At 35.8% G+C, this 13,548-nt stretch overlaps 1 protein-coding gene across 2 annotated transcripts in view; it reads left to right on the top strand.

Annotated features, from left to right (window-relative positions):
• The window catches only part of EIPR1 (EARP complex and GARP complex interacting protein 1), a 73,435-nt gene that overhangs the window by 35,702 nt on the left and 24,185 nt on the right, over positions 1-13,548 (top strand). For both annotated transcript variants that reach the window (XM_083856921.1, XM_083856922.1), the window contains exon 5: positions 11,721-11,820. In XM_083856921.1, the coding sequence (XP_083713047.1) occupies positions 11,721-11,820 (100 nt within the window). The remainder of the gene's footprint in view (positions 1-11,720; positions 11,821-13,548) is intronic.

Genomic DNA, 13,548 nt, shown 5'->3' with positions numbered 1-13,548 from the left:
CAACCACATTGAGGAGAATTTGTTGCTTGTTTTAATCTTTTCCTTTTACCCTTTCAAACTTTATGCCTTTTGTCTTAAAATTTTCTATAATTGGTTTCTATCTGATGCTGGAATGCCAGAACTTTGTATGGTAGCCAGATCACTAAAGGAGGAATAGGAGGCATATCACTGCTTATATCCGGATCTGAATTACATGAATGCCCAGAAGATTTTTTTTTCCTCTAATAACAAATTATAACAAGCTCAATGACAGTTTTCAGTCATCTACTATCTGATTTTGTTCAGTACTTAGTGCTTACAAATGTCTGCTGCTATTTAATGCCCTTTATCTATATGTACGTGTATATATATGCATAGAGATTTGAAAATGTCCAGTGTTACAGAGAGATTGAAGGTGGAAACAGAATACTTGGCATTAGTACTCCTCACATCATCTCAGGCAAGCACAGCTGAGTTAGAGGATCTTGTTTTAGAGCAGATTTTTCTATTTCTGTCTCACTCATACTGGACACAGCTCATGAATAAATAGGCTTTTTGTGCTAAATGTGTCACATAAGAGGCCACGCCCCACTGAGTGTTGTGTTGGCTGCAAATAGCAATGTAAATATTTTGTATTACACTTCTTAAGTGTTTAGAAAAATGTGTAGCTATTTAGACACTAAGGGTTCAATTGTTGTTGGAACCAAATATAAATCAGAAAAGCAATTTTCCTCAATGCAAAGTGTAAATAATACCACAATGTAAGGCCAGTGCTCTGGTGTACGCAATCACAATGAGATCAGTGGTGGTCTGGCACCATACACTTGCAGTAAGAAGGATCTGTCATCTGCCTTGCCATTAGAGCACGTATATGCTTTGTGTTTTGCCTGGAAAACCACATGCTGAACATGGGACTCGAGTTTAGTGTTACCACATACACTTTAAGGAAGGAGGTTGCTTCATTCACAACGTGCAGTACAGCAGTGTGAAGGCAGCCATGAATGACTAGATAAAGGCTTAAATTTTTAAGTTAATTTTGAATATTATTAGTCAGAATGCATGCTAAAGAAAATAAACAAAATACTAGGCTTTTATCATTTCTTTGTATGTTGGGCCTGGAAGAGTGGGCAGAGCTGCCAGTACAGTTTAAAGATGCAGCGTGTAATGCTGGCGTCAACCTTTGTGACAGTGACTCCAGACAGCAGCTCTTAGGAAGATACTTTTTGTGTGTCTGATATCCATAGCACAGATCCTTCTGTGTCTGATATCCATAGCACACATCCTTTATGAGATTTATGGATCCAGTTGCAGATCATAAGTAATTGAGTTTTGATTATAAATAATGACAAAAAGCAAATCTTGAACATGCAACTGGTTATGTACTCTGGCATCTACCACCCTCCTCAGGGCTTTATTTGCTTGTGGTTTTGCTCATGTTTATCCTGCTCTGCTTCATTCCTTACCATGCATCTTTCAAGGTAGGCCTGGTAACTGAAAAATTACCTCACAAATTTTTCTGTTTCTGGTATCATGCACTAGGAAACACAAGGGGTGATTTTTTCCAGGTCTGGTGTGTCAGGTGTTGGTTTTGTTCAATCTGTACTGATGTTAAGAACTGATTCTGCATTTTTTTACCTTTATCTCATCTCCTTTATGGAATGCTGTGTTCCAATGTCTCTGAAATTTCTTACTAAAAACTAGCAGAGACCTATTTAATACCAGTTCTTTTTTGTGAACCAAGACCAAAATAGTGTTTTCAATCGATTGTGACTAAAATCTTAAACTTTGCTGGTGTATGACTGAACGCTGTACTCCTCCCACTCAAGTTCTATTGAAATAATTTTCTAGTCTTGACCAAACCATTGGCAAGAAGCTAGTCTCTAAGACATTACAGGCAAGTGAAAAAGAAATTTGCTTTTCTGCAGTTCCATTTTATCTGGATTGCATGAGTTACTGTGTTTAAAAATGAAGCATAACCATTCATTTTTAATTACTGAGATTGTTTACTGACTCCAAGCCTTGAATTTGGGACTCATCAGCATTTTTATTTAAACTCTTGTATGGCATAGAGTCCAGAAAATTAAACAGCTGCTTAAATTAGGCCAACAAATAGGCCTGTTAATTGTTCTATTTGATTCTAGCCTAAGATTTTTCCATACTCTGCCTGCTGTTCCTCATGTAAGCCAAAATGGAAAGATTTCAAGTGCAAAAATCCTGAGTGAATTACTTTGTGTGGAAAACTGCAGATACACATGGAAATGTGTGTGTTTAAAAAGAAAAAAGCTCTTCAATAAATTCCGTCTGTAGATAAGTATATGTATTCATACAGAGTTAAACCCACATAACAATAAATATGTTGGTCTATGCAAGGTTGTAAGATTCAACTAAAGGAACTTGCCACTGGGTATCTTGCAAGAAGCAGTCTAAGGTACTGTCTGCACAGGAGAGGCCAAGGAAACAGGACAGCAGTTTATGAGGTTTTGATTATTCCTCTGAGTGCAGCAGGGAGGAATCCCCAGAACTCTTGTCTGTTAAAACTGAAGACTTGTATTTTAGTTTTTAGGATAGTAACAGAGAAGTTGTTCTACTTCTCTCTCAGTTTTGCTGCAGACTTTTTTGGTAGTAGACTTGACAGGATAGTCCTTGGAGAAGAGGGATACTCCAGGCCATAAGAGAAAGTATAATCTGTGAGATCTTGAATTCGTAACACAGCAGGGAGTTGCTCTTGCATCTGCTGAAAGTAGGCTTGCCTCTCAATGCTTAACATCCTGCTTTTTGCTTTCCAAAGATTGCAGGTATAAAATAGGGTAGACCGTGTTCAGTACTAAGCTATGTACTTCAAAAGAGAGGGGAAAAAGTGAAGTAAGTTGGATTGTGAACTATGGAGTAAATGTGGAATAAAATGATAATAAATAAGAAGAAAGTGTTAGATGAACAGTTAAATACAACTGTAAAGGGAAAATGAATGGAGGTTACAGAGACAATATAATTGGAGACTGAATTCTGAGAAGCCTGAAAGGTGAGGAATGAAGAATTCATGTTTTATATAAAAAATGAAAAAAAAATTGTTTGAAAAAAAATTTGTTTGAAAGGGATGAATATGTTAGGAATAATGTAGGAATAATGATAAATTACTTCATTAGGCTGCTCTACTAGCTCAGGTTGTGGGTTTTGTTTTTTTTTTTTTTTTTTTTTTTTTTTTTGTGTATCCCACTCAATCAATCTTAGATATGAGCAGGCAAATATTACCATATCTAAGAGAACGTAGAAAAGAAGACAAATTATAATTTTTTTTAGAGAGAGTCACAGATGTTTTAAGAACTCCAGGATGTTTATCACTAAACTATTAAATTAGAGGTTTGAATTCACAAAGGAGAAAGTTATAAATGAGCTATTCCTGGACATTTTAAGTACTTAGATTTTTATTTGGTATTTATTGAAAGTCTCCAAATAGAGTCCAGAGAAGTACCATCTCTTCTTTGGCCATACATAGTACAAATCAACCTCATTCAGGCTGGCTTTTTACAGAAGTACAAAATTAGGTCTTATTGTCCTTTCAACTCGAGTAAAGATTTAATTCATTCAAAATGAAGATGCTATACATAACATTTTATTGCTTGTTTCATCATGTTCATTCCATAAATGCATACAGTCACCTGATCAAAGTTAGGCTTATTCATAATTGATGCCCTGAAGGCAGCTGACTGAAATCCAGTATTTTATTTACTTTTTTGGCCTTTAAATTTATTTAAAAAAAACCAAAGCCCACAAAAAACAAACCACCCCAAAACATTTTCAAGTAAAAAAGCCAAGAAGTAAGAGAATCTGAAACTCAAAAGAAAAGTAAAAATAGTGTTTTTAATAGCTCTAACACTTTCATGCATTATTCAGGTATTACTTCTGTTTCCTCTCACAATGTTGGTAATGTTACTTCTTCTATAGTACCCCTCCGAAGGCTTCAGGATATATATGTGAAAGTTCTACCTTAGGGTTTCATAAAAAAAAAGTCTAAAACAATTTAATAGTCTGTACCTAATGAATATAAACCCGGAAGTAACAATAATTTTAGAGGGATTGTATGGTCTTGAATATGTGGTACAGTAACTGTTAGATATGTCTTATAGCAAAGACATGCACTAAATGCGATCATAAGTTTTTAAACCTTATTTTAACACTTCATATATCCCAGTACCAGAAATATAATTGTGAGGACAGAGCTCCCACTGATATTTGTATAGAGGTTTCTTTGAGAGTGTCAGGACTGTCAGTTGCATATTCTGGTGTACAAACTGAACTCTGTATTTTTTTTGGGGGGGAGGAGTTTTGTAGCAGCTGCCCAGCAGATATTAATTTTATCTTCATATGATGCAAAAAAATTTCAGAGCCATCTGAATTTTTCAGCATTTAAGAATAATTCTTCCATGCTTGGTTCATTCCACATATTCCATAAGCCACTTCTGATATTACAATAAGTATAGAGACAAATTTTTTTGGACTAACTTAATACTTGGCAAGTTCTAGTTTCACTGGGAATGTAGTTTAACAGCTGCTTATCAGTAGTACTGATAATGCCCTTTATATTCTGATCCTTTCTAACCTGGTGAAAGTTTAAACTGTATTTATGTCCTTGCTCTCTTCATAATTCCATGTGATCCTGAATTCTTCACGGGATTTTGCTCTCTTTAATCTTTGATTCTTCTTTATTGTAAATAAAAGCATCTATTATATATAAATCCAAATGTTCAGTGTTGAATCATTAGTTGTCTTTCTTACATTCCCTCTCTCCTTTTCCACTTTTGTCATCCTCTAAAATATGTCTCAAACCAGCAGAGTAATTTAGAACACTCATTTTCGCATTTTCATTCCCTTGAATGTTTGTAGTAATTTTGAGTGGTTAGTATTGTACGATTTTAAAACTTTAAGCTCTTCAATGTAATCACTTTTACTAGGAAATAAATGCAATTCATTAATTGGATACTGAACTTTGTATTATATGCCCTTTTTATTATGTTAGCTTTTAATCAGAATTTATTTGACTCTACTCATGTAAAGCAGAAGGAAACTTAGTCAAACTAAAATCTGACACTGAAGTAAATACTAAAGGCAAAAATACTTATTTATTCATTTTTGTGAACTTATATATGTATCCAGTTAACTTATTTCTAATAAGTTAGATTCCATATGCTTGAATGAAAATTAGTTTTTATGAGGTCTTTGCAGTTGTTTTAGTTTGGATTCATAAATCATGATACAGAAAATAGTGCAAAAATTGTTACTCTACATGTAAAAAAAAGGGGATTGTAAAGTGCTATTTAACTTCTCTGTTCCAATTTAAACATAGTTTAGTTTCTGTCTTCATTGTGCTGTTATATTCCCCAGTTTTACTGCTAAATTAGTTGAGATTTTTCCCCACTGATAGAAAATTGAGCTATTTTTAAAAGGGGTTTTCTTCCTCTGTAAAGTCACTTAAGCTATTCATACCACTAAAAAAGTGAGGGTTGAAGTCTGCCTCAACTGATTTTGCAGGTGAGATAGATCCTTCTGTTTATTATACTACTATACTTTTTTTGTTCTAGTAGTTTTATTTTCAGTCCTACTGAATTGCTTAAAATGTTAGTGGGAAACGTTAAAGAAAAACAGTGTTGCGGAACTGTTAAACTGTTAAAAAAAAGTTATGCAGGAAAAAATTTAAATGTTCATGAGGAACTAACTGAACAGGTGCCCCTGTTTTCTTGGTATCAGACTCCAGTTTGCTCTTCAAAACCCCATTTAGCATTTATTATTTAGACTATTTATCCCTTAGAGTAGAATTCTTTCCAGCACAATATTCTGGGATGACTATGGATGTAGCAATGTTGCTGCTGATGCTTGCTTACATAGTAGTTAAAAATTCAGGGTTTTGAAATCTCCTTTAGATGTCTGTTGGATGAAAAAATTGACCCTTGTACATTTGTGATTAAGTGCATCTATTTGGTGAAATGTCTGTGAGAGCCAAAGGGGTGCCCTGCAGCCTCCCACAGTCCATCCAACCCAGTGTTCGGACAATGGTGAATGTGGTAATTTAGGGAGACCACATTAGTTACAGTCTCAGCTGCTTCTTGCAGTCTCTCCACCTCAGATTCCCCCAGAATGAACAGTTCCTGGATTAGAGGTGTTAGAGGGTACATCTGTGCTAGGTCTGTGTAATCCTTTACCATTCTGCTCTTCTGAACAGGAGTGGTGATTTTCATCAACTATCAATGCAGATCTAGGCAATCATAATTTTCTTCTTAGGCACATGTTTTAAATCACTGGAGAAATATACTCTGAGGAATATTCTACTTTGTTAGATATCATTCCCCTGACCAACCATGCAGTTTGTTATGAACAGCATAAATTAGTAAGCATATGCTATATCCATATTTCCATCTTTGAAAAATCCCTTATGAAAATACTCAAATTGTCTCTCTCAAAAGTAGATACATGTTTTCTCTAAAATAAGTCTGCAGAGGTTGTTTTTGCTCACTCCAGCTGTTTTGCAAATAAGTTTGTTTCAGCCCTTAATTTTTGCCTTAGTACGTGGAAAAAAATATTGTCATCCTGAGGCTTCCAGAGGCTGGGCAGGAGTTCTACCTGTGTGCTTTCCTGATAGACATTGATACTACAAAAATGTTTTTCCTAGGCTGACCACCTTACTGATCTTTGGCAGACAAGCTAGTTATATGTTTTTTTTCCTGACATGTCAAATATCCATAATATTCACTTTGAGGCTTTTTTTTAAGCCCTGTTCAGGCAACAGAATAGAAGTGGTATATTTCTCCAGTGTCTGTGACAGCAGCTGCTGTATGAATGGTGTGTTGTACAGGTCTATACGATGATAATTTAGGGATAAAATATTTTAGAAATAAGTGATTTTTTGTGGCACTTCCTTGTTGGGATGCTTTTGTATTTGTTTGTAAAGCAGTTTAATTTTTCTGAATGTAATAATAATGCCAGGGTCAGAATAAAGCCCAGCTGTCTTTGGGGGTCTTGTCCAAAATAATCCTTCATTTCTCAGCAGCTTTTTAACTAAAATGCTCACCTTACCTTCTAGGTTTTTTTTAGAAAGCTGTGGTTCTTGTTTCACCGCCACTTAAGGAGTTGGACTCCAAATTAGATCTCAATATCTGAGAATTTTGAGATGAAGTGTAACTTGTATTCCCTGTAGCCAGAACTGATTTCATTCAGAAATGTGGCTGTTTTGTAGAGCACTTGGGTAGGGAATTGTGGGTTCCAGGTTGTACTTGGTCTGATCTCATGTGTCTTAGAATTAATGTCCTGATTATCTGATAAGCAAGAGTCATCTTTAAATTGGAATCATTGTAGTGCAAAGAAGGCACGATATTTGAGTTCCTAATATGTGAATTTTTCTGGGGGGCTACATGGAAGCTGCAGGATGGAGCTACCCAAATGCATGGGTATATTTTCCATTTTTCAGTGCATGAGGGTTTTCACTCTAGCAAAATTTTTCCATTTATAGAAATGGTTGTCACTTCTGTAATTGCAGTTGAGCAGTAGTTAGTGCTTTCTTTGTCCCACACTTGTGGCTTAACTGCAGTTCATGTCAATGAAAGTGTTTGCATGTTGCTTTTTTCTTCCTTAGTCTATAACGAGGGACTTGGAATTGTTCATTTGTAAAAGCTCAGTATGTTTATTGGCAAAGGTGTTAATTATCTTTTCAGCATAGAAGATAACGGGGCCCTTTCATGTGTGCATTTGAGTGAATATTTTAAATACTCTTTATTTTTCGTTAAGGTAATATTCTCTGTAGGATTTAATTTATTTTTTTTTAATACCAAAAGCTACTAGCTGCAAGCTTAATTAAAGGGTCCTGAGCTAAATGATAACAAAACAGGGTAAAATACAACATATATAATGGCTTGTCTTCTGTTTATAGATTATTTAAAGAACAGCCCTGAAGTTGCCACTCAGGAACTGAGTGGCAGGTGTGGATTTGACAACTGTCTTGTCCATTCTGAAAACTGTAAGCGTCAGCACACTGAGGAAAATGGAACTGCCTGGTTTATCTGTTTTCCTTTTTAGACATTATCGCTGCCATGCTGAAAACTGTTCTAAATGAAAACTTCTGTTTCTCTAAAATTTGTATCTTACTTCAAAAGTAACTTTTTCTTTTCACTCACCGATATTTCCTGCCCACCTCTTCTCCAAAGTATTTAATGTTTAACATTCAGTCATGAGTACAGAACATAGCTGAATGTGTCACAAAGGGTGATTTGAGTAACCTCTTCTTGAGATCATAAAATCTGAATGAATGATCACTACAACCACACCCATAAATGAAAATTTAAATAGAAGTGAAATGGACATCTCACAAGTGTGAATGTTGGAGGGACCTTTTCATTGCACAGAGTATGTCAGCTCGGTTATAATTGGCTCTAATTAGCACACTGTCTTCAGCTGTAAAAAATCATTTACGTTGAAGTTCAGTGAATCTCAAAGATGTGAAATTTCTTCCTACCTTTGAAAATATCAAAGACATTTTTTTCAATCTAACTTTTATAATTGAAAATAGAGTGATTCATATAGGACAGGTGCAGATACATCCACAGGCATAAAAAATACTGATCTCTGGCTGAAAGGGCTCTTAAAGGGTTAAGTGGTCAAAACAGATTTCATTGTCTGTAATTAAAAATATGTTTACATAGATCAACACCAAATGCCAGTTATATTTTCAGCAATATGTAAGTAAAATGATGGACTTAAATAGATGTGATCAGAATCAACTTGAAGGTTTCTTAGTTACTTATTCAGCCATGTGATGATCCTGATATCTTTCAATTTCACTTTGGAAAACTTGGTTGTGGAAGATTAGTTGTGATCACATTCAGGTTATAATGCATTCATTTTTTTTATCCTGTTATGTGTTTTCATAAAATATTTTCATCTATTTGAAGGATCTAATTGATGTATCTGTGCAGCACAACTACATGAAATTCTGAAACATGCATGGCAGTGCCAGTTGGTTTCTTCACATTGTTATGGGCAAAATGTAGTTGAACACGTAATTGAAACTGCATGTCATCATTTTTATTATCAACACTCATTTTCAATTGCTTGTGAGTTTTTTCCAAGTTGTACCATACAACTTTTCAAAAGTGTGTATTGTTAAATAAGATTGGCAGTACTGCAGGCAAAACAGCCAATTTTAAAATAAATCAAAGAATCATTCCAGTACCATGTTCTTGTTAAAACACATTTAAAAACATAATGGTAGGTTAATGTGCTAAATGTAGTGATTTTGTCCTAATACAAGAAAACTCACTACAAATGGGCCTTTTATAGGTAGGTAATTTTCATGGATTGACAACACAGTAAGGATGAAGGTCATGCTTCCAGCAGAAGATAGGTGCAGAAGCTAGTCCTTTCTTTATTCTGCTGTGTTGCCTTGGGGAAAACTTCAGTGAGTAAGGAGTCAGCCAATGCACCCTTTTAGTTGTAGTTCCAGATTTTTCTTTACAAAACAGCAAACAGGTGCAGTCATCTACCTTGTAGATCTGATGCTTGTTTTTCTAAAAGTGCAGAGTAAAAACTGATGAAACTGTTTACAAAAGGAGCAAGAGTAATTTAAGAGGAGGGTATCAGCTGAGAACAACTGAGTTTTGTTGTATTAATGGTGTGAAAAAAGATACTCTGTCACTTCTTTCTGTTTCCTGCAACATCTTATTTTCTTTTTCTTGTGTTTTATAGCATAAGATTAGATGAAGTTCCATCACTTGGATCTAAAGTCAGCCAGGTTATATCCAGTGTTTTAGGAATATAGGAGTAAAGCAAAATCTGGGATAAAAAAGCAGCATCCATAGTGTGCAGTGCAGGTTTGAGAAGGTTGCTAGTGGCTGCCTAATGTTGGGCTCACATACCCAAGGCTGCATCTGTTTGTGCAACCTTCTTTCATCTATTCCCTCTGTTACAAACCAAATTAACACAGAGGAACAATGAAAACTAAGTTTCTGTGAATAAAATGGATCAAACCCAGAAAGGTTTGAAATATACCCCAAAACTTGATTAAAACCAAACGAGGTTAGATGTTGATGCCAAAACACTTCATATATTTTATTTAATAGTGAAAGAGGCAAAGAGAACACAAGAGAATAGAAAGGAAGGACTAGAAAGAGAAAAGAAAGAAATAGAAAAAGAGGTGTGTTGGGTCTGGGGGGAAGGTAGAGAGAAAAAGGGGTGAGGTAGAAACATATCAGCCTTCTGAGGGTTCCAGTGGCATCTCGTGGCTCCCTTCCATCTGCTCTCCTTGGTGGTGAGGGTTCCCCATTGCCCACTGCCACCACAAAGTATAGAATCCAATGGATTAAAGTATGTTTATAATATTGAGGTGGGAATGTCCCCCTCCTTCTTGGGAGGGCAGGTTTGACATTGTCACTTGCAGCATTTGTTGCCTCATGTTGCAGTGTTGTGGTGCAGGGTCTGGGGAGCCCTTTGGGGGAGCCTTTGGTGGACCATGACAGCCCCTTCACCTTTCCCAGGGTGAGGGGCTCCCACAGCTGAGCTCCTCTGCACATTAGAGGATGGGAGTTCACTGCCTCTCACCAGAGGTTTTTTCACCTCACACCCAAAACCTCTCTCCCTCACCCTTTGGTGTGAGGGTGTCTGTGCTAGCCTGGCAGCTGGTAGCCCTGGGGCTGTGGTCTCCACGCCAGGGTTCTAAGCTCGATCCCTCAGTGAATGTGTTCTTCTTCCCCAGCCCAGGCCTGAATCACTCTATCTTATCTCCATCAACGTGCAGTCCAAGGCCCCATTCAGGATTTGAGTGGTTTTCTCTGCAGCTTTTATACAGTTTTGCTGTAATAGGCAAAAGCCTTTTATGAAGATGTTTAAGCCATAAATTAAAACATTTCAGTCTCCAACCATCCACGCAAAAAGCAAAACAAACTAGAAAAGTTGTGTCTAGTCATGGACTTCTGGTGAGCTTCGAGCAGTGGGACTTCAGATAGGCACTGAAGATGAAAACAGCATATCAAATGCCTTTACACAGCTGAAGTTTCAGTCTTAAAATGGAAAGATGTTCTCCATTAACCTATTGATACTAAAGTTGTGATCTCTACCTTCAGGTATACTGTTTCTCTAAGATTATTGGGAGGTTACAAAACTTACAAATGTGTTACAAAATTACAAAAATAGAAGCCTATTCTCATAAAATGTCAAGTATTCTTTCAATCTTGCTGTCACCTCTATTAGGGTTAGACCTGCTCATACTAACTGGCTTAAATATACTGCTTTTCATAGACAGAAGAGAGGAGGACTGATTTCCTGCATTCCTTTCCTATATAGCATGAAGTGAATTACAGGTTAAAAGTGTATGCTGATTAAGTCACGATGACAGCTGCAGGTTGGAAAAAGTTTGCAACAAAACTAAGGCGTATGATTTTTGGTTCCCCTTCAAAAAGGATGCATAACACTCCATATGACCAGCTCTGAGGTTTCAAATGAAAACCTTCTAAAATTAGTGTACATCAAGATCTCTGGTTGTACTTCTGTGTGTATATGCAGAATGACTGCTACAAATTGCTAGTTAATGGCAGATTTTGGACTTTAAACACGTGATGGATTTCGTCTAAGGGAAACCAGAAGAAATAGGGTTTTACGTGTTTTGATATATATTAGATTCACAGAATTAAAATGGTTTTCTAGTTCAAATCCTGATGGATTTTAATTTGGGTTGTTTATTTTCTTTTTCTGTTTGTGTTTTACAGTGTTATGTGGGAACCGATGGGAGACGGTAAAAAGATTATTTCACTGGCTGATAACAACATATTATTGTGGGATTTGGAGGAAAGTTCAGCCAAAGCTGTGGTAAGAAATTTTCTTTTAACAAAACATGCTATACTTGAATATAATGCAAACAACATTTCCTAGCCTAGAATTTGCTAATCTTTTAACTATTCCTTCAGAAATATCTCATAGGTAGGGGGAAATGAATATTTTACCATTGTCTTAAATAAGAATGCTTAGGAGTAATATTTTGGTATCTGTTGCTAGTGGGTAGGTATTTTCTTTGTTCTAGAGTTCCCCTTAACTGTCCTACTTTTTTTATAGTGAGTAATCTAGAATAAAGCAGTGCTGATTTGATGAATGTCTACAAGTGGAAAAATTGATGATCAGTAAAGTCAAAGGTTACTGAATTCAGATAATGGTGTAGTAACTAATGTTGATTAATACCATGCAACTCTTTATTTAATTTACAACTCTTGATTGTATAAGCATAAGTGTCTCTATTTGCTATGTACTGCTTTGAATTCTCGATGTTAGTTTAATTTAGTAATATACAGCTTATTCAGATTATTTCACTTATTGTTAAAAACGTCTTGTCATTGGCATAGATTTTTGTCTGATTATGCCATATCATAGAGCCTATATAGAAAACTTTGAATGATTCTGTACAGTCATTTAGATCAGTGTCTGTGCTTATAAATGGAAACTTGTTATGTCAAGGACATTACTATTCAGTTGATCTGTTGTCACATTTAACTCCTCAGGTCAGGGTTAATTTTTTTTCCTGGATGCTACAGAATCAGTTTTTTCAACTTAGTCAAGGCACTGTGTCCATAAACTCTTCCCTGTTGGTACCATCTGACTGTATGCAAATAGATGATGTCTTGAGTTATTAGGATTTTGCTAGATTTCACATTGTAACAATGTAATATAATATAGTTTAATACTTTATGTTTATAATTAAGCCCTTTGGGTTCCTTCTCTAGATGAGAAACTTGAGCACTTTTTTTCACTTGCATTTTCAATTGGTATTACATTGCCTTCCAAGGCTTCAAGTTAGTGTTTGTTTTTATCAAATTGATGTTGAGAATTTCTTACAGCTTGCCTCCAGGAGCTTTTCTGTGGCATTGTATCCTCTGGATTTGCATTACACCTGCAATAGTCAGTATTTCCTTCCTAATGTCTGCATAATATACAAACATTTCTACAATATTGAAAAACTATTTTGGGGTTGGTAGTGCTTCCATGCTATAGGTCCTCATGTCTCTTTGAAGTGCTGAGATGCTAGGCAACTTAGGATTTTCCCTTTCTCCTACTTTCACTCCTTGTTCAGACTTTGAGGTCTGTCCTCACTTGCTGAAATTCTTTTGAATGTTAATTAGTATTTTCACTGTCCAACCACATTCTCATGACTGTCTCATATTTTTTCTTAATCCCAACCTCCCTGAAATGGCCCCTCCCCATGGCATGGGATTGGCATTAAATAATCTTCAAGGCCCCTTCAAACCCAAATCATTCTATGATTTCCTTTGGAATGCTGTCTAGTGTATTATCAGTTTCTCTGTGTGGAAATCTTGTTACAAATGCCAAATTTTATGTGGTTTTTATTCCTCATTTTATATTGCTTGGGAATTATTTCCTATAATGTTGTATGTTGTGTCTTGCTTATACTATTCCTTTTCTCAAAATTACACCCCCACTCTGTCACACAAATATTTGTGCAGAAAGCTATGATTTCCATTTTCTTTTCCTTCCATTGCTAGAATTATTATCTGTGTAATTTTGGAGAGGAATAGACTACCAAGGTTT

This window comes from Zosterops lateralis, assembly GCF_965231275.1.
Source record: "Zosterops lateralis genome assembly, chromosome: 3".
Classification (NCBI taxonomy): Eukaryota; Metazoa; Chordata; class Aves; order Passeriformes; family Zosteropidae; genus Zosterops; species Zosterops lateralis.
The sequence above is the reverse complement of the archived record's forward strand: the minus strand, read 5'-3'. Positions and strand labels throughout refer to the sequence as shown.